Here is a 19,500-nt window from a genome sequence, read left to right on the forward strand (position 1 = left end):
TTTTCTCTATTATTAAAAACTACACTTTTTTCACATTTTTGTTGTTAAAAATGTCAACTAAAATTACAGCAAAAAAAGGAAAGAAAGAATATGTCCCATGGATATGCCGTAAAAAAATACAAATAAAAATCAATACCTCTTCAGCTCTGGTAAGTCATAATCTATACTTCTACACCATGACTGGAATATACTGGTTCAGGTAACTGGGAAATGTAAATTTCAATGCACCTCATAGCCGAGAACAAAAGAAGGACGTGGCCGCATTGTCATTTGTCATTGATGAAGTACAGTGTGGGGGGAAACGCGCCTGTGATATATAGTAGGAAGGAGGGCGATTTCTGTCAGATTTAACGTCTACCGCATTGTAAAACGATATTGCAGGCCAGACAAAGCCGCGTTCACACAGTATTTAGCGACTACACGGTAAGGCCACAAATAAAGATCGGGGTCTTCCCGCTGATAACATGGCGCCGCACTCCCCTTGCAAGCAGTTTGAGGAGGATTTAACACGACTGAAACAGATTTATCAAGATCATTGCGTTTCAAACCGGTCAGACATTGATAAATGACCTTCAGCTTTAAAAACGCCTCCGTAAGCGGTAATTTAATGGAGAAAAAGGCAATGATTTTTTTTTTTTTTGCTTCTTTCAAGCAGGAAAGGTCTCATAATAAAACAGAAGAAAAAAAATAATTTCACACAGGCAGATTTCTAGAAAAATATAAATCAAAGGTCCCTGCCAAATCAATGTCCATGACTGTTGGGATCCTTGAAGGACTACATGGTTGAAGAGTGTCGTACATGTCCACCATTTTACCGAATTAAAAAAAAGAAAAATTTTATATTTAATAAGATAATTGAAATGTTATAATTTATGTATATTTATGTATAATATGCTTACACAGTTCTATAAATTGTCTGAAATGACTATTTTCATAATTAAATAAAATTGGCATATTTGTATTTGTCTCCTTATTACATATGAAATAAGGGCCTCCCGCGACTGATATTCGATGCACTATGACACCCACTACCCGCTTAGGGCGTACTGCCTGCATACATGGAGACATATTGGGTGATCATCACCCGCGTGAGTGTTTTGCGCAATGTATATTAACTCCTCGTAAGCTGTAGACCTGGTCCTATGGATTTAGGCTGCAGCAGTTTAGTGATGCTGTACAATAGCCGCTGCCAGAGAAATGTCATCCATCGGGGACCTTTCGTATCCCAATGAATCGATAGGAGACTCAAGAGCTCTTTTTATTACCCTGTTAGAGCAAACACTGCAGCAGAGAGGAGGCAGGACAAGGGGAAGGACGGAGATAGATACGGAGGGGTAGGAAAGAGGTGGAGTTTCGCTGTCACGGAATAAATTCCCTTTCCTGAAAACCCAGTAAGGTGCTTAAGTGGCAGGGGTGAGCAGCAGTGCGTTTGATGGCTACCGAGTAAAAAGACAAGACGTTGCAATCATCACCCTCGGCTTACGGGATTATGTTTCCGCCCCTTTAATAAATCAATATATTACAGCACGTTTCACTCATCGGCTCATCATGAGGTCGCTGCTGCAATAAAATGCCATCGTGGAGTGAAGCGAATGTAGCACTAGGCTCGCAAAAAACATCAGGGAAGTCATTTTTCTTTTTTTTTTTTTTATACAATGCGGACTGCCAACTAGCATCTTAATTCAGTCTTGTACTCGGAGAATACAAAAGGTCGGGTTATAGATCGCCCAATGTACAGCGCAGGCGGCCATTTTGTGGTCTTCGAGGAGCCTCATAACAATGATGCAGTTCGCAAACCGGCCAAGTTCAGGTCCCCTTTATTTTACCCACAATGCTTTACATTTATCACCAACATGGCTGCCTCCTTTCATGACAATAAAACAAGATTTTTCAAGTGACCCAGTCACCATTTAAAGGAATGTCCTGCACATTCAGAGAGATATATGGAATATCCTGCCTTTCGTTCCTGATACCCCTTTAATTAAAGGAAGGTGTCCCTCTGATTGTAATGCACAATAATGAGACTCCGTAGAGAATGGTGAAAATTGGCATCTTTAATAAGAACGGAGCTAAGTATTAGACAGCTCATGCCGTCCCGAAATACAATATCCCTTAATTAGGATGCCCGTGGTGTAGCGGACACGTTCTATAAGGCCGCTAGTGAGTAAGACGTCCGAGATGTCACATAGCAGATGGGTCTGACCTATTATTTTGGAGACGTGACATGAGAGGAGTCTTCACGTGCGGAGGATGAAGCTGCAAGGCCCCCCACCCACCCGTATAGATTCAAAGGTTTCATCCAGATGAGCGGACTCTCCTCTATCCACCATGTAGTGTCGAGATGAATACAATGTTGTCTTGATCTTGAATCTTGTAATCCAGCTCGCCCTGCAGACATGATACAAACACATGTCAGGCCAGGCATGCTCTTCTATAGGGACAACTAATGCATGCATTCCTACTACAGATTACATGACGGTCTATGGAAGCCAGTACGGAGATGAGGTTACCCAGCTTTCCATAGACCCTGAATGGTGTATCAGCAGAGCGCCGTGTCTTTAGGACACTGTTAAGGCAGACATAATAAACTAAATTTGGTTAGTAGGCAGAAGCATGTATGTAAAGCCAAGATTCTTATAGGGAAACTACAGCTCCCATCATGCACCATTCATGCCTATGGGAGCTGAAGATTACTAGCAATAACCCAAACAAAACTGAAAAGTGACATGCAGGGTTTGCAGCACATAGCTAATTAAACAGGTTGGCACCCCACCCACGGAGCGACCATTTTGTTAATGGGGCTTGTTTTCATGGGCGGGGAAGTGAAACCCCTCATTGTGTGTCCTTCTTATGTCGCTCACAATGTAAGTCAATGGGTGGCCTTCCTGCCCTTGACATACACTGTAACCCAGAGGGAGAAAGCAAGCTGGGATGCTTGTACTGTCCCGCCCGCTGCCAAACCGCATGGGAACGCGGGGGCTTACTCTGCATTCATGCACTCACATTAGTCCAAATGTGTTCCCTGCTTTAATGAAGCAAATTAGTGCTGGGCCCAATGAGGCTTTATCATAAGGTGTCAATGACAGGGAGAGGTCTGGAAACCATTGTCACTCGCTTACCATCAGCTCCCAGTCGGCATCGTTAATGAGAACCAGGATACCCGGCCGCCTGCGGGGAACAGAAATACAGTCAAGACAGGGCATGAGAATTGGCATTACAAAATGGTGGGTAAGGAGCCAAAACCGACAGGATATTCCTACTAATCCTCAAAAGGTGGCCTTCTTGACAATCACTGTGTATATATGCCGGATAATCAGGGGTAATCAGGGATCTCCCTGCCAATCACTGTGTGTGGGTGAGGGGTAATCAGGGATCTCCCTGCCAATCACTGTGTGCGGGTGAGGGGTAATCAAGGACTCTCCCTGCCAATCACTGTGTGTGGGTGAGGTGTAATCACTGTGTGTTGCTGAGGGGTAATCAGGGATCTCCCTGCCAATCACTGTGTGCGGGTGAGGGGTAATCAGGGATCTCCCTGCCAATCACTGTGTGCGGGTGAGGTGTAATCAGGGATCTCCCTGCCAATCACTGTGTGTAGGTGAGGGGTAATCAGAGACTCTCCCTGCCAATCACTGTGTGTAGGTGAGGGGTAATCAGGGACTCTCCCTGCCAATCACTGTGTGCGGATGAGGGGTAATCAGGGATCTCCCTGCCAATCACTGTGTGTGGGTGAGGGGTAATCAGGGATCTCCCTGCCAATCACTGTGTGTGGGTGAGGGGTAATCAGGGATCTCCCTGCCAATCACTGTGTGTGGGTGAGGGGTAATCAGGGATCTCCCTGCCAATCACGGTGTGTGGCTGAGGGGTAATCAGGGATCTCCCTGCCAATCACTGTGTGTGGCTGAGGGGTAATCAGGGACTCTCCCAGCCAACCACTGTGTGTGGGTGAGGGGTAATCAGGGACTCTCCCAGCCAACCACTGTGTGCGGGTGAGGGGTAATCAGGGACTCTCCCTGCCAATCACTGTGTGCGGGTGAGGGGTAATCAGGGATCTCCCTGCCAATCACTGTGTGCGGGTGAGGTATAATCAGGGATCTCCCTGCCAATCACTGTGTGTAGGTGAGGGGTAATCAGGGACTCTCCCTGCTAATTGCTGTGTGTAGGTGAGGGGTAATCAGGACTCTCCCTGCCAATCGCTGTGTGTGGGTGAGGGGTAATCAGGGACTCTCCCTGCCAATCACTGTGTGTGGGTGAGGGGTAATCAGGGATCTCCCTGTCAACCACTGTGTGCGGGTGAGGGGTAATCAGGGATCTCCCTGCCAATCACTGTGTGCGGGTGAGGGGTAATCAGGGATCTCCCTGCCAATCACTGTGTGTGGGTGAGGGGTAATCAGGGATCTCCCTGCCAATCACTGTGTGTGGTTGAGGGGTAATCAGGGATCTCCCTGCCAATCACTGTGTGTGGGTGAGGGGTAATCAGGGATCTCCCTGCCAATCACTGTGTGTGGTTGAGGGGTAATCAGGACTCTTATACAGGGGTCTCTCATTGACAGTAAATAAGAGGATAACCATGAATATAAAGCTGGGATCCGTCCGTCATACTCACACTGTATCCCCCTGAATAAATAGCTCCGGGCGTTCTTTCAACAAATTCTCTTTTATCCAAACGAGCAGCAGCCTGATGTCCCCTGACAGGAAACAGAAGCCGGTTACATGACAGACACTGCCCCATGAATGCAGAGCCCACTATATATAGGAGGAATTGGGGGGGATCTACTACCAGGTGATCACATTACACAACTACTTCACCACTGTCCTATAGTGTCTGTTCTTCCAAGCGTCCTGTACTATACCTCGGACTTAATGCACTCAACATACGAAATGCACACCCTGGGAGGGGCAAGATAGGCTCATGGCATCCAGGGAAAGAGCTCATCGACTAAACCAGCCTAAAAAATTTTTTAGCGTAACCACAAAGGAAGATTTCTCCCTTTCTCCAAATAATTGATACTGTTTGTGTAATGAAACAGGTGATGTGAAACAGGTGTGTGGCTCGTCATATCCCTGATCATGTGATGTCACACAGGTGCACAGCTTGTTATATTCCTGATCATGTGATGTCACACAGGTGCACAGCTCGTTATATTCCTGGTCATGTGATGTCACACAGGTACATGGCTCGTTATATCCCTGATCATGTGATGTCACACAGGTGCACAGCTCGTTATATTCCTGGTCATGTGATGTCACACAGGTACATGGCTCGTTATATCCCTGATCATGTGATGTCACACAGGTGACGGCTCGTTATATCCCTGGTCATGTGATGTCACATAGGTGCACGGCTCGTTATATCCCTGGTCATGTGATGTCACATAGGTGCACGGCTCGTTATATCCCTGATCATGTGATGTCACACAGGTGCACGGCTCGTTATATCCCTGATCATGTGATGTCACACAGGTGCACGGCTCGTTATATCCCTGATCATGTGATGTCACACAGGTGCACGGCTCGTTATATCCCTGATCATGTGATGTCACACAGGTGCACGGCTCGTTATATCCCTGATCATGTGATGTCACATAGGTGCACGGCTCGTTATATACCTGATCATGTGATGTCACACAGGTGCACGGCTCGTTATATACCTGATCATGTGATGTCACATAGGTGCACGGCTCGTTATATCCCTGGTCATGTGATGTCAAATAGGTGCACGGCTCACTATATCCCTGGTCATGTGATGTCACACAGGTGCACGGCTCGTTACATCCCTGATCATGTGATGTCACACAGGTGCACGGCTCACTATATCCTTGGTCATGCGATGTCACACGGGTGCATTGGTCACTATATCCCTGGTCATGTGATGTCACACAGGTGCATTGGTCACTATATCCCTGGTCATGTGATGTCACACAGGTGCATTGGTCACTATATCCCTGGTCATGTGATGCCACACAGGTGCACAACTCGCTATATCCCTGGTCATGTGATGTCACACAGGAAGAAAACACTGAAGCTTCCTGTTGAATGACAGCAAGCAGAGATCTAGTGTGAAGTATTGACATAGTATATTGTAAAATTGTATAACTTTTCCTTACACATACAATATAAATTATTTGCTAAAAGTTGTCATCCAACATCTGTGAATTTCAACATGTCTGATCCAGAAGTATCTGGCAGGGGGTATACTCCCCTCTCCCCATTCAGAGCACATGCATGCTCGGTAGGCTCGGTATGTATATGGATAGTTGGGAGGAATAACTGTTGGCCAAATGATCAGTCACTCCACATCTATGTAATGTGCACGGCCGCCCTGCTTCCCTTCTGGGGCCCATTTTTTGTTTATTTTTGCAATGTACTATTGATTTTTGGATACTTTCTATTATTGGTCTCCTCTTTACCATAGAGTCATCTAGAGTCCATAACAAAGGTCGGCTGAGAAATATTAAGTTGCATCTGAGGAGAAGAAGGGGGTGGGGACCTGCTGGCAGAAACCAATTTAGTGAGGTGTAATATATAGGACCCCATTAGTCTTTCCCACATGGTTCATATGTCATGGATCAGTGCACTGGTAGAGATGCTGAACCCCCCCGCCTCCCCCTACACCATGGAGCTGACGCCCGCTGCGGCGAGGGCGGAGAGCTGTACCTATGATGGAGAGCGGCGCTGGTCAATGCAGGGTCAGGCGCAGGGATAGGAAGGATCGTTTATCAGCCTGACTCTGGAGGGGTCACAGAGTTCTGCCTGGTTCCCACCCGCCCACATTCTCGGTCCAGGGAAGCCATTGTATAGAGAAGTTACCATGGAGAGCCCAGCATCACCGCGCTTCTCCCATTGTTCCCAGTCTGGGAAGGGGCCATTCCCTCCGTCTAATAAGCTATTACAATTTCGTAGTACAGTACAACTCCATCCAGTCAAAGGAGATCCACTTCCCCATCTATAAGGCTTTACTGAGTTATATGTTAGTTGGAGAGCTGGATAACTAATAAAGTAGTTGCGGAGGTCACTATGGCTTTCATAGAACATACCCAATAATGCCAGGACATATGGCCAATGGCTATGCCATTCAGGAGAGTAACAAAGCCAATAAGAAAACTCTGTGATCACATATTAAGCCATGATTGAGGCGTCTATATTAGGCTAAGATTGTGTATAGATATCAAAAGGCAAACCTTTAATTCTGGAATCTTAGATATTTAGGAAACCGTAATGGAAGCCATCATTGCAGTCAGAGCCTAAGAAACCTGCTATATATTTTGGGTTAAAAATGCCATTCAAAGGAAATCTTCCATCATGATAAACCAAGGTCACTTACTCAGAGATTCAGGGACCGTGACTGTGAGTAATCTTCTTATATTTATTATCCATGCCTTCTAAAATCAACTTTTAAAATTATGCTAACAGGTCAGAATGGCTCTGGAGGGTGTTACCATAGCCCCTCCGTTCTGCAGCTTTACAGGCTGTTACACTGTGCAGGAGCACCTCCCCTCCTCCCAAATGCTGAGGAAGATCTTTATACCATACTCCAGTTTTGATGTGATTTCTATGAGCTCACTCGGCAGCTCATGAGGATACATGAGGTTGTGTAAGAAAGGAGAACCTGACAACAGCAGGGGGAAGTGCCAAGGGAGCAAGGGGAGGGAGAGACAGTGCAACAGTCTGTAAAGCAAGAACACAGAGTAAAGCCATCCATTAGCATAATTGTTGAAGTTGATTGTAGGAAGGAAGGAGGCCATGGATAACAAACATAGGATTCCCACAGTCTATGAGTAAGTGTCCCTGGTTTATCATGATGGATTTTGATGATAGATTTCCTTTAAGTTACATTTGCCTCGAACATTGTAACTGATCCCCCAGACCCAGGTATTCATCCAAGTATCCGAATCAATGGGTGGGATAAAGTGGGATCAATATAAAGATAATAGGGGCCGCCAGAAAACTTCACAGATGTGTTGACTCTTTGTTTAATTAACCAGAAAGTGGTCCTTTTGAAAAGCAATTTCGCACAGGGGGCTCAGCGCTGAGCAAACAGTGCCGGTCAGTTAGCAGGAGGGGGGCAGAGGAACAGCTGGCATCAGCTTCCATGTGAACTGCATCCTAATCAGTTTAAATGGCTCACACCAGAGTCCACCCCCACATTATGCAGCATCCTGACAATAAATTCCACATAGGCGGGCGAAGGAGAGGACCCCTGAGAGGTGGGGGGGGGGGGGGCTACAGCGGCTCCTGACAGGTTCTACTGGATCATCCTCTATACAACCTACATCATCCTGGCCCCAGAACAAACATTCACATGGACAGCATGACATCACAGCGCTCCCTGGCATCACTTGTCACATGCCGCTTGTGCCAACCTCTGCCTCTCAAGTGCAAATTCATGGCTCCTGCCTTAGACTTAAAAACTTTGGACTGGGCATTAAGCAAGCACTGGCCCAATTGTGAAAGTCTGATAAACACACATCACGGCATGGGGGTTACTCACAAGGATCCGGTCGGCCGGGCAAGGTCACGTGGTGCTTTTTGATTCCCTGGAAGAGCAGCTCTGCGCCACCTCTGAAATCAGATAATAAAAACATGAGATATGCTGACATGGCGAGCACAGAGGAGGGGGTGTCACACACAAGTACCACAACACAGCCAGGCGCAGACAAAGGATTCCCCGCAGGCTCCCGCAGGACACGGGCCCCGGATTAGCATTTCTATGTCAGGCTCTCTAGGGTACGAATCACAAGTCTCAGAGGAGGAAGAAAGAAACCCACAATATTATTTACTCCTGGACTCTGAGAGCGGGGCAATGTTTACTCAAATATTCAACAATAAATTATATATAGCTATATACACACACACACATATAGCACTAACCAGGAGCACAGTCAGTCAATGTCCATCTTGTCAATAACAACTAAGGTTGGATATTTCGGAAAAAGGTTTAGTGTAAAAGCAGCGATTTGATAGAATGTTGTAGACATTAGCGTCCTATAGGTCATTCTGTATATACAAGCCCCTGGCCGCCTTCCGTTTTACGGAACCAAACTATCGCCATACACACTAAGGAGACTATAAAACTCCACTAATTAATGGTCTGTATGCCCTGGTTTATGGTTTCCGAAATAATTCTGCCACCACTTAGCAACACAGGCCACACACAGGAGGAGACATTTCTGGCTATACATGATGCTGGTGCATAGACTCGCTATGCTGTACACCATATACTCCAAAGCCAAAGAGAGATGATGATGGAGACCAGAGACATGAAGTGCCCCCTTCCTCCTCCTACTAAATTGTCAGGTTGTAAAAGGCAAGACAATTCTCCCACTGGGTCACCCAGCTTGGATATGGACATATACAATTCTTTAGGGTTGTAAACACTTGTGGCTGAAAGCTGCGCAGAAGCCTAATACATTCTGCAGTGAACCAGCCCTGTCTATCCCTGACCTAAACTGGTTTTCTTGGTTAGTGGACAACACTTTAGAGGACAAGGGAGTTAAATACACCCTTCATCAGTCTTCATTGGACTGTAAGTGGCAATTTTTCAAAGGCTTCTACAATGAAGCAGTGCTCTCGCACATCTGACTCCTATAATAATAATAATAATAATAATTCTCTATTTATATAGCGCACACAGATTACGCAGCGCTGCACAAGCATATCAAATTGGTCCCTGTCCCCATGGGGCTCACAATCTAAACAACCTAACAGTATGTTTTTGAAGTGTGGGAGGAAACCGGAGTACCCTAAAGCCAGTGTTTGGCCACAACGGTCATAGACGTCTCTGTACTTCTAGTCTGGTCCAAGACCAGAAACAGAAAGAACAGGGGTCACACAGGTGGAATGAAGTGACAGTGATGGCCGTGTAATCTTCATTTTTATTTTTTATTTTCCAACATCTCTGGCACCGAAGAGGTTTTTATGGCATCTCCAAAACCCACTTTTTTCAGCAAAGGCATGAAGATGGTCAATTCCAGACAACCCCTTTAAGTTGAAAAGAAAAGAGGTTGCTGGTTATTTCTTGGGAAACACACATATTTATTAAAATTTGATTGGATTAACGGATCAAGAAGGTGAGCACTGCTTGTTTTCTTGCTCGTTTTTTGACCCTTTACACTTTTTGCTGGACAACTCTTTTAGTTGACCTGACAAAGCAGAATAACTCCAGTATAAGCAGAGTTTTTCAGCACAAAAAATGCGCTGAAAAACCCTAACTCAGCTTATATTCAGGTCAATGTACTCACCTTCCAACACCTCCCGGCAGGTCCTCTTCAATCAATCGATGCTTCTTCACGCAGTCCGTCGCAGGGACGCAGCAAGGGGCTGGCAGGCTACATACTCCGGGGGGACTGGCAGGCTACATACTCCGGGGGGACTGGCAGGCTACATACTCCGGGGGGACTGGCAGGCTACATACTCCGGGGGGACTGGCAGGCTACATACTCCGGGGGGACTGGCAGGCTACATACTCCGGGGGGACTGGCAGGCTACATACTCCGGGGGGACTGGCAGGCTACATACTCCGGGGGGACTGGCAGGCTACATACTCCGGGGGGACTGGCAGGCTACATACTCCGGGGGGACTGGCAGGCTACATACTCCGGGGGGACTGGCAGGCTACATACTCCGGGGGGACTGGCAGGCTACATACTCCGGGGGGACTGGCAGGCTACATACTCCGGGGGGACTGGCAGGCTACATACTCCGGGGGGACTGGCAGGCTACATACTCCGGGGGGACTGGCAGGCTACATACTCCGGGGGGACTGGCAGGCTATATACTACAGGGGACTGGCAGGCTATATACTACAGGGGACTGGCAGGCTACATACTACAGGGGACTGGCAGGCTACATACTCCAAGGGGCTGGCAGGCTATATACTCTAGGGGACTGGCAGGCTATATACTACAGGGGACTGGCAGGCTATATACTACAGGGGACTGGCAGGCTATATACTCCAAGGGACTGGCAGGCTATATACTACAGGGGACTGGCAGGCTATATACGCCAGGGGACTGGCAGGCTATATACTACAGGGGACTGGCAGGCTATATACTACAGGGGACTGGCAGGCTATATACTCCAAGGGACTGGCAGGCTATATACTGGGGAGCCTGTGACCAATGCATTTCCCAACCTCGGCTTATACTCGAGTCAATAGGTTTTCCTCAGTGCTCCAAATACTCAGCAGTGAGGGATACTACTCCGAGATCTCCTCCCAGACTTCAGCTCCATGGAGGTGGAAGAGAAGATCTCCATCCTGCTGGGGGAAGAGGAAAGCACAATGTCCATAGTGGTACAATGGGGGGGCATTTATCAATTTTTGATAAATGGCAGGCTACATACTCCGGGGGGACTGGCAGGCTACATACTCCGGGGGGACTGGCAGGCTACATACTCCGGGGGGACTGGCAGGCTACATACTCCGGGGGGACTGGCAGGCTACATACTCCGGGGGGACTGGCAGGCTACATACTCCGGGGGGACTGGCAGGCTACATACTCCGGGGGGACTGGCAGGCTACATACTCCGGGGGGACTGGCAGGCTACATACTCCGGGGGGACTGGCAGGCTACATACTCCGGGGGGACTGGCAGGCTACATACTCCGGGGGGACTGGCAGGCTACATACTCCGGGGGGACTGGCAGGCTACATACTCCGGGGGGACTGGCAGGCTACATACTCCGGGGGGACTGGCAGGCTACATACTCCGGGGGGACTGGCAGGCTACATACTCCGGGGGGACTGGCAGGCTACATACTCCGGGGGACTGGCAGGCTATATACTACAGGGGACTGGCAGGCTATATACTACAGGGGACTGGCAGGCTATATACTACAGGGGACTGGCAGGCTATATACTACAGGGGACTGGCAGGCTACATACTACAGGGGACTGGCAGGCTACATACTCCAAGGGGCTGGCAGGCTATATACTGGGGAGCCTGTGACCAATGCATTTCCCAACCTCGGCTTATACTCGAGTCAATAGGTTTTCCTCAGTGCTCCAAATACTCAGCAGTGAGGGATACTACTCCGAGATCTCCTCCCAGACTTCAGCTCCATGGAGGTGGAAGAGAAGATCTCCATCCTGCTGGGGGAAGAGGAAAGCACAATGTCCATAGTGGTACAATGGGGGGGCATTTATCAATTTTTGGGGCTTTTTTCTACCTTTTTGCGACTCTTTACATGTTTAAGTATGTTTGTTTATTTCAGTGCTGCGCCTAATTTTTCATTAGTCTCCAGATGTTTCATGTATGAAAATGTTGCAATTTTGTTTAAAAAATGCTCCAGCTCACTACTGGCATCTTTCATGGCAAACAATGTCAAGCATCACTTAATTACTAAGATTACTAATCAGTCACTAAAAGCCTATTTTTTGGCTTTCCTTAAAGAATTTTTTTTTACAAGTTGGTACTTGAGCGCTATCACTATGTAATGATTCTATACTGGACTATATATTCAGGAACAACAGAGCTGCTGCAGATTCTCTTGTATTATAACACTTGTTAAGCGGATTTCCTTGGCCTAGACATTTTGTCATGGTTTGTGTATTGAGCCTGGACTCTTTGTAGCATGTTACGCAGATGAGCAGAATGATTAATATTTTTCTCACATCAGACTCTTGTTTCAATTTTGCTTCGTGACATTCTGCAGTAGCTTGAGACATTTCTGTGACATTTGTCAAGTCACAAAAAAAAAAAAAAAAGAATGTGATCCAATATTTAAAAAAAACCCTACTTTAATAAATACCCCCCCCCCCCCCCAATAAACAGGTGCAAATAAGCACCAGACAAAAGAAAACTATGATAAACCTCCCCAAAGTCACTGCCTGCCATAGGTATTGAGACATGTGACATACATTGGACTCCTATAACCCCCCACCCCATCACTCTGCACCGGCACCCGGACTCCCACAATGTCTATTCTATTCTCTAAATGCTTTGCCAATGATAATTTTATTTGGTCCTAAATAGAGATGAGTGGACCCAAAGGTCGGGGTTTGGACATAGCGCCGGCCAAACAGTTAGCAAACTGAAGTGTCTAGCAACTAGCATCCCCTGGCCACTTGTAGCCAGGTGTCTAGCGGTGTCAGTTTGCCAGATTGGCTGTTCGGCCGTCAATCCGGCAATATGTTCAGGTTAGGCGGCAGAACCTGTTGGTTCCGCTCATCTCTACCTGCCAAAAGCTAATGGAATAGATATATAGATGGATAGATAACTAGATAAGATATATATGAGATGGATAGATAAATGTCTGTATCAAGCCACACATGCGTATATCTATCTACACCCGGCACGTTTCATACACATCTTCCGTAGAGAGGCACCACACACAAATGAATGGCAGCTGCTGCCTCTCCTCACACGCCCGCAGCAGGATCCTATACACCAGGCCCATCATGAGTCCCTTATACAAGTATAAGCAGCCAATTCTCCCACTCACCCAAATTCCAGCTGCACAGCTATGGGCGCCGCCATGTTGTTGGCGACACCGGAAGTCGTCGTCGGCCCCCCCGGAAGTGCTCGCGCGCCACCGGGAGGTTGTCATAGTAACGGGAAGCAGGTCTGGCTAAGGATCCTGAGGAGATGTTCCTTATAAGTAATTCATTGTTCTCTCACCTCTTCCGCGTGAATTATTCATGTGGCTCCGTGTATAGTAATAACCTGCGCCGCTCGTTTTATTGCTCCCCCCCCCCCTTTTCCTTCCATGTTCCACAGGAGATGAAATTGTTGAAAAATTCTATTGTTTCTTGATTATCTCTGTTCTAGAGTCCTTAAAGGGGAGGTCACCCAGCTTTCCCGGGCTCCTGAGTGTTCGTTACCTGTATTTGGTGGTCAGAAAGATGGGTGACCGTACCTTTTAGAGTGAATCGGGTGATACTGTTACCAGGGCGACCATACCATGTCCAATGGTGACCTGTGCAGGTAAGTCGCTGGACACTACACAGCTGCCATGACAACGGCATCCCTGGCCGCTCAGGATTATCCTTTACATATTCTATTGTTTCTTCTAGTGATTGCAGGAAAGACATGACATCTGTTATGGCTCCCGCAAGGGTTGTCCCCAAAATACTGCACATCCAGGAAAGGTATTCAGGAACCTGGAAAAGCTGGGTGGTCATTCCTGTTATAGGCTTAATAGTTGTCTACAACAAATATGTGGCTTAGTGGTTAGCATTACAGCCTTGCAGCGCTGGGATCCTGGGTTCAAGTCCCAGGGTCAGCATCTGCAAAGAGTTTGTTTGTTCTCTCCTTGTTTGCGTGCGTTTCCTCCAGGTCCTCCGGTTTCCTCCCACACTCCAAAACATACTGGTAGGGTGATTAGATTTTGATCTGTGTGCGCTGTATAAATAAAAGGAATTATTATTATAATTACATAATATAACGTTACATTTCTTTCTCCACCCTGGGAGCTGCCCTATACTGTAGCCTGGTGCAATTTGGGGCCAGGGATCCCTTTTATGACTATGGCCCTGGCGGAACGGTCCGCCGCTATCTCCGTCAGTGCCAGAGGGATGGGTAGAGCAGCAGAGACGTGTGATCAGCTGCTTCCTTCAATTGTGGGTATGAGAGACCCTGATACCACCACGGACATACATGTTGGATGCCTGCTAGCCGTTGCTTCTACAGCTACCACATGTCCTCATGTCTTTCTATAGGCTCACACACACACGGGTGTAGTTTCCGTGGCCGTGAATATGAGCTGACTGCCCAGGCTGCAAATGATAGGGTAGTTCCCTAAGGCAGAGTTCACACGTGGCGTTTACATTACACAATACAACAGCTGAGGAGAGATTTGCCTAATTATGTTGCTGTTAACATTTGCATTTACACTGTGATGATATTGTGTTTTACATATGTTGGTAAATGTGTTAACATTGTGTTTTGTAAATGCAAATGTTAACAACAATGTAAACAGACAAATCTCCTCTCGGCTGTTGTAATGCAGTGTAATGGTGATGCCACACACAGCATTTTTGGTCAGTTTTTAGTCCGTTTTTCCCAAATATTTTAATAGATAAACAGGTTGTAAGCAGCCAAACGCATGCTAAATGGCCAAAACGGACTGAAAACGGATGTTTAAAAAACGGACCAAAAACGCCATGTGTGGCATCCCCCTAAGCGCCACATGTGAGCGCAGCCTGTCCTGCCCGTGTTTGCATGTCTTCTTTTTCAGCATGTGGGCGCCTTCCCATGTGGCGTGTTTTTTGCATTTTTTTTAAACACATCCAAAACAAAAGTGGGAGGGGGGGGGTCTGTCTGAAACGCATGGGTTTCCGATGAAATGCGTGCATATGCGTTTTGGCCAAACCCCCTCCTACTTTCATTTTGCATATGTTAAAAACGCAAGAAATGCACCATGTGGGAAGACGCCCGGTGGGGGAGCATGCACAAATAGCGTCCAGATAGCCCTAAGGCTGTGTTCAAACGCATCCGGTTTTTAAAAGAGCATGCGTTTTTTGAAAACGTATGCGTTTTTGTCCGGATTTCTGAATTTGCGCAATTAAAAACGGACAAAAAACGCCATGTGTGACATCACCCTCAGGGCGCGTTCACACGTTCCGCTATCGTCGCGTTCATAACGCCGCGCTAGCGCACAGTGGGCGGGGCCCGTGTCGATCGCATATGCGTTTCCCGGGAAACGCATGCGATTAATAACCCGATCGCATGCGTTTCTCTGGAAACGCATATGCGATCGCCCCAAACTCCATCCCCTGTGCGCTAGCGTCGCGTTATGAACGCGGCGCTAGCAGAACGTGTGAACGCGCCCTCAGAAGTTTCTGAGACTGATCAATGCATCTAAGGGTGAAGACACACATGGCGTTTTTGGGCCGTTTTTACTAAGTGCGTTTTCAGATAGTTAAAAACGCATCCGTTTTTTAAAAACGCATGCGTTTTTGTCCGTTTTCATTGCGCAATTTCGGAAAACCGGACAAAAACGCATGCGTTTTTAACTATCTGAAAACGCACTTAGTAAAAACGGCCCAAAAACGCCATGTGTGTCTTCACCCTAAGTAGGGTGTGTCCTTCTCCCATAACCCAGTGACGGTGAACCAAGTGCCCAAACTACAACCAAAACCCACATGTTTTTCCGCAAAGTGGCAATATGGATACTTATTCCTTCCTGATCAGTCACCGATTTCAATTGTATCCTTGTCCTGAGGACACAGATACAGTAGTAAGAAGGAGGAGAAATCCAGATTATCCTTTTAGCCTCCCTGAACAGCAAAAATCCCAGGGCTGGAGCAAGAGCTCCGATGTGAATTCGGCTCTGTCTGAGGGCGCATTCACATGATGCTTTGCGTTGCGCGTTGCGTTTTTGACGCATTCCACTGGCTTTAGCCTTAATTACATGATAAGGTTACATTGCATTTCCACTGCATCTGCTAAAACGCACTGTGACCTTATCATGTAATTAAGGCCGCGGTCACACGTACCGCTAGGTGTCCGTCATAACGCGACGCTAGCGCACAGGGGGAGGTCCTCGGCCCGAACGCACATGCGTTTCCAGGGAAACGCATGCGATTGTTAAGCCGATCGCATGCGTTTCCCTGGAAATGCATGTGCGTTCGGGCCGAGGACCTCCCCCTGTGGGCTAGCGTCGCGTTATGAACGGACGCCTAGCGGTACGTGTGACCGTGGCCTAAGGCTGAAGCCAGTGGAATGTGTCAAAAACGCAACGCACAATGCGACGCAGCGCATCGTGTGAATGCGCCCCAAAACTTCTTGTTCCCCCTGCAGTTAGGCCCCTTCCACACTCGCGAGTGTGATGCGCTGAACGTGTGTTGGTTGGATCTCTGGACCCAAACGCTGCAAACCGGAACTGAACTCAGCATGTCAGTTCAGTTCCGGTTTGCAGCGTACGGGCCGTGCGATCCGAGCAACACGCGTTCATCGAAACACACTCGCGAGTGTGGAAGGCGCCTTACAGCCACTTTTAAATGGCACTCAATGTGGCATGTCCTGAGACTGCAAAAGATCTGTGCTGTGGTGATGGCCTTGGTGCCCAAGAGAGGGCCGAGTGCCACCTCTGACATCTGTGCCATGTTCCCTGGTCCGTTATTTCATCCAGTGTACGATAAAGATTTTACAATTGCAAAATGCCCTGGGATCCCTATTGATTATCTAGTGAAGGGAAAAGAACAGAACTGCAATACCCCTTCCAGCCTGTAGACATGTGTGGCGCTTCCTCCACTTGTAAAACCTACATTATTCTCTGAAGGAAGAATCACCGATTCAGGGGAAATGGCTCAAAGGAAAAAGTTAAAAGGATCCAAAGGGGCAGAGGGGTCAAGATAATGTCTTTCACCAAACACTGGTGAAACCTGTGACCCTAGTGATGGCAGCCAGGAATGAGAGGAATGCTGCACAATGGCTGCACTTTGCATCACAACAGACTTGCTGATCCCTTCCCTGAGACAATAGCATCATTAGTGAACAAATAGATGGAGGAATTACCCCCTAGTCTTCAGACCTGCCCCTCTGCACCTGCTGCTCACTTCGGGGGCTCAGTGCAATGACTGAGGGACCTGATAGATGGCTCCAGTCTTATGGAAATGAGGTTTAATCATTGCAGAATGCAAAAGTTCTGTAACTGTGTCATATACTTTATGTTTCAATTCCTTTTCAGGATCTCTGCTTGCTGCCTGTGAATGGAATTTCATTCTTTCCCATTGTTGCTGATACCACATTAGGGTATGTGGCAGGAATTTGGGTTGGATTCTCAGATTTCTGATGCGGATCTGCACAAGCATTTGCCCTATTCATTGTGGCTAATCCTTGGAATGGATTCTGCATGGTTTTCTTCCAATTTTTGACACAGATTTAGTGTCATTTTGATACCTTAGGATAAATCCTAGTAAAAGTGAACTAATAGGTAAAATTACACCCAATATATATATATATATATATATATATATATATATCCCCAAGGGGCCACAAAATATCAATCAAGCTTAATTTCATTCGTCCAATTTTATTCTTTGCTGCGTTTTTGAAGCATTCCAGAGGCTTTAGCCTTGATCACATAATGAGGTTACATTGCGTTTCCACTGCATTTGCTAAAACGCAATGTAACGTCAGCATGTGATCACGATTCAAGCCTTCGGAATCCCTCACATACGCAACAAAAAACGTCACGCAACACATCGTATAAACGCGCCCTCAGAGCACAATCAGGAGACCAAGACTCGGGGTCCAGACTTGGTCCCCTAGACTGTCCTGCCTGGTAAATACACCTGATCCAAGTTTTGGAAAGCAGCCTCAGTAGTATCCTCTTACCCAGGCGGCCAAAGATCTCATCTAACCATATACATGACGGATACTGGTTAGGGCTCTTTCGCTTTGGCGTGGGGTTTAGTGATTTCCATGGATGCCTCACAAAGGCCTTGTTTTCCATGGGTGTCTAACATTGGCTTATTTTTTTCACTGATCCATTGTCCGTGTAAAAAAAATTTCACAGACGGCAATAAAAGTCTATGGGTCCTCACCAAAAACAAAAAAACTGATGAAACGTTATTTCTCTGAGGAGGCTGAGAAACAAAGTGTAATGTTTTCAAAGCAACGTTAAACCTTCAAGTTGGCGCCAAATTGCAACAGATGTGCAGTAGATGAGCAAACACGCCAATGTGAAACCACCCGTAGGGAAAGCACCACAGTTCTGTCTTTCTGTAAATATATTAGGGAATTGCCTTATAAGGAATTATCTATTATATATAGAAAACCTAATTCACTTCTTTATGGCGAGGGGCTGTCCTTTGGGAAAGCATGTTGCTCTTTTCGGTTTAAGGATTAAGTGGGGAGCCAGTTCATAGATCTCAATGCTCAGATGTGGAGAGCTCAGCACAGAGCACAGTGGCTGCGTCCGGTACTGCAGCTCGTAACCATTCACTGAAATATGAACGAGCAGACAATTCCAAAACCAGACAACACCTTATAAAGGTTCTATTCATCCGTGTAAGCTGGTGACTACCAATATAGCTCCTATACAGGTTGCCACCCAGCTTTCCCAGACTTCTGAATAGCAAAACAGCCTGATTTATACGGTGGTATATATTTGGAACTATAGGAGAACCTCTGTGACTATTACATTTGTAGCCCAGTCGGGAGTAGTACGGAGTCTTGAAGGGGTTCTCCTTTCTCTAAAAGTGTTGGGATATCACTGATGAGTGGAGGTCCAACCTCTGCCCGGACAATCCTAACAATGAATTGCTGATCCTATTCACTTGAATGGAGCTGGGAGCCCTCTTTTTTATGATTTGACCCCCACGGATCGCAAAGTGGGGGTGTTCTAATATAGAGGTTCACATCCGGGACCATATATTTTTGCATGTGGTGTATGGCTGGTTGTCCCGTGCCAGGGATTTTCTAGGGACACAGTAATAGGGGGCAGTTTGTGGCAAGTCCTAGTAAGGAAGAGGGAAAAAAGGCGCCGGCTTCTCCTGCATAAAGCCCACGGCCGCCCTGGAACAGCTGTTTGCATCCTGTGCAGTGAAAGCATTTA

General features: G+C 47.0%; 1 protein-coding gene and 1 long non-coding RNA gene across 4 annotated transcripts; one reads left to right on the forward strand and one right to left on the reverse strand.

Moving 5' to 3' along the window:
* Positions 1-2,033: 2,033 nt before the first annotated feature.
* Positions 2,034-13,776, reverse strand: URM1 (ubiquitin related modifier 1). Of its 3 annotated transcripts, none has more exons than XM_072124540.1 (5): positions 13,441-13,579; positions 8,489-8,559; positions 4,604-4,685; positions 3,120-3,168; positions 2,034-2,388 (listed from the first exon to the last, which is right to left on the reverse strand). In XM_072124540.1, exons 1-5 carry the CDS (start codon positions 13,473-13,475, stop codon positions 2,320-2,322), a joined length of 306 nt encoding a protein of 101 aa, XP_071980641.1. In that variant the 5' UTR covers positions 13,476-13,579; the 3' UTR covers positions 2,034-2,319. The 3 variants fall into 3 exon arrangements, with proteins under 3 accessions (XP_071980641.1, XP_071980639.1, XP_071980642.1); XM_072124538.1 differs by lacking the exon at positions 13,441-13,579 and adding an exon at positions 13,304-13,428; XM_072124541.1 differs by lacking the exon at positions 4,604-4,685 and having other exon boundaries at positions 13,441-13,776.
* On the forward strand, positions 13,531-17,693 carry LOC140077403 (uncharacterized). The gene is made up of 4 exons (XR_011849781.1): positions 13,531-13,596; positions 13,767-13,922; positions 14,012-14,086; positions 17,629-17,693. It is a non-coding gene; the product is annotated as an uncharacterized lncRNA (long non-coding RNA).
* Positions 17,694-19,500: the final 1,807 nt, after the last annotated feature.

The sequence above is a fragment of the Engystomops pustulosus genome, chromosome 9, assembly GCF_040894005.1.
Source record: "Engystomops pustulosus chromosome 9, aEngPut4.maternal, whole genome shotgun sequence".
Lineage (NCBI taxonomy): Eukaryota > Metazoa > Chordata > Amphibia > Anura > Leptodactylidae > Engystomops > Engystomops pustulosus.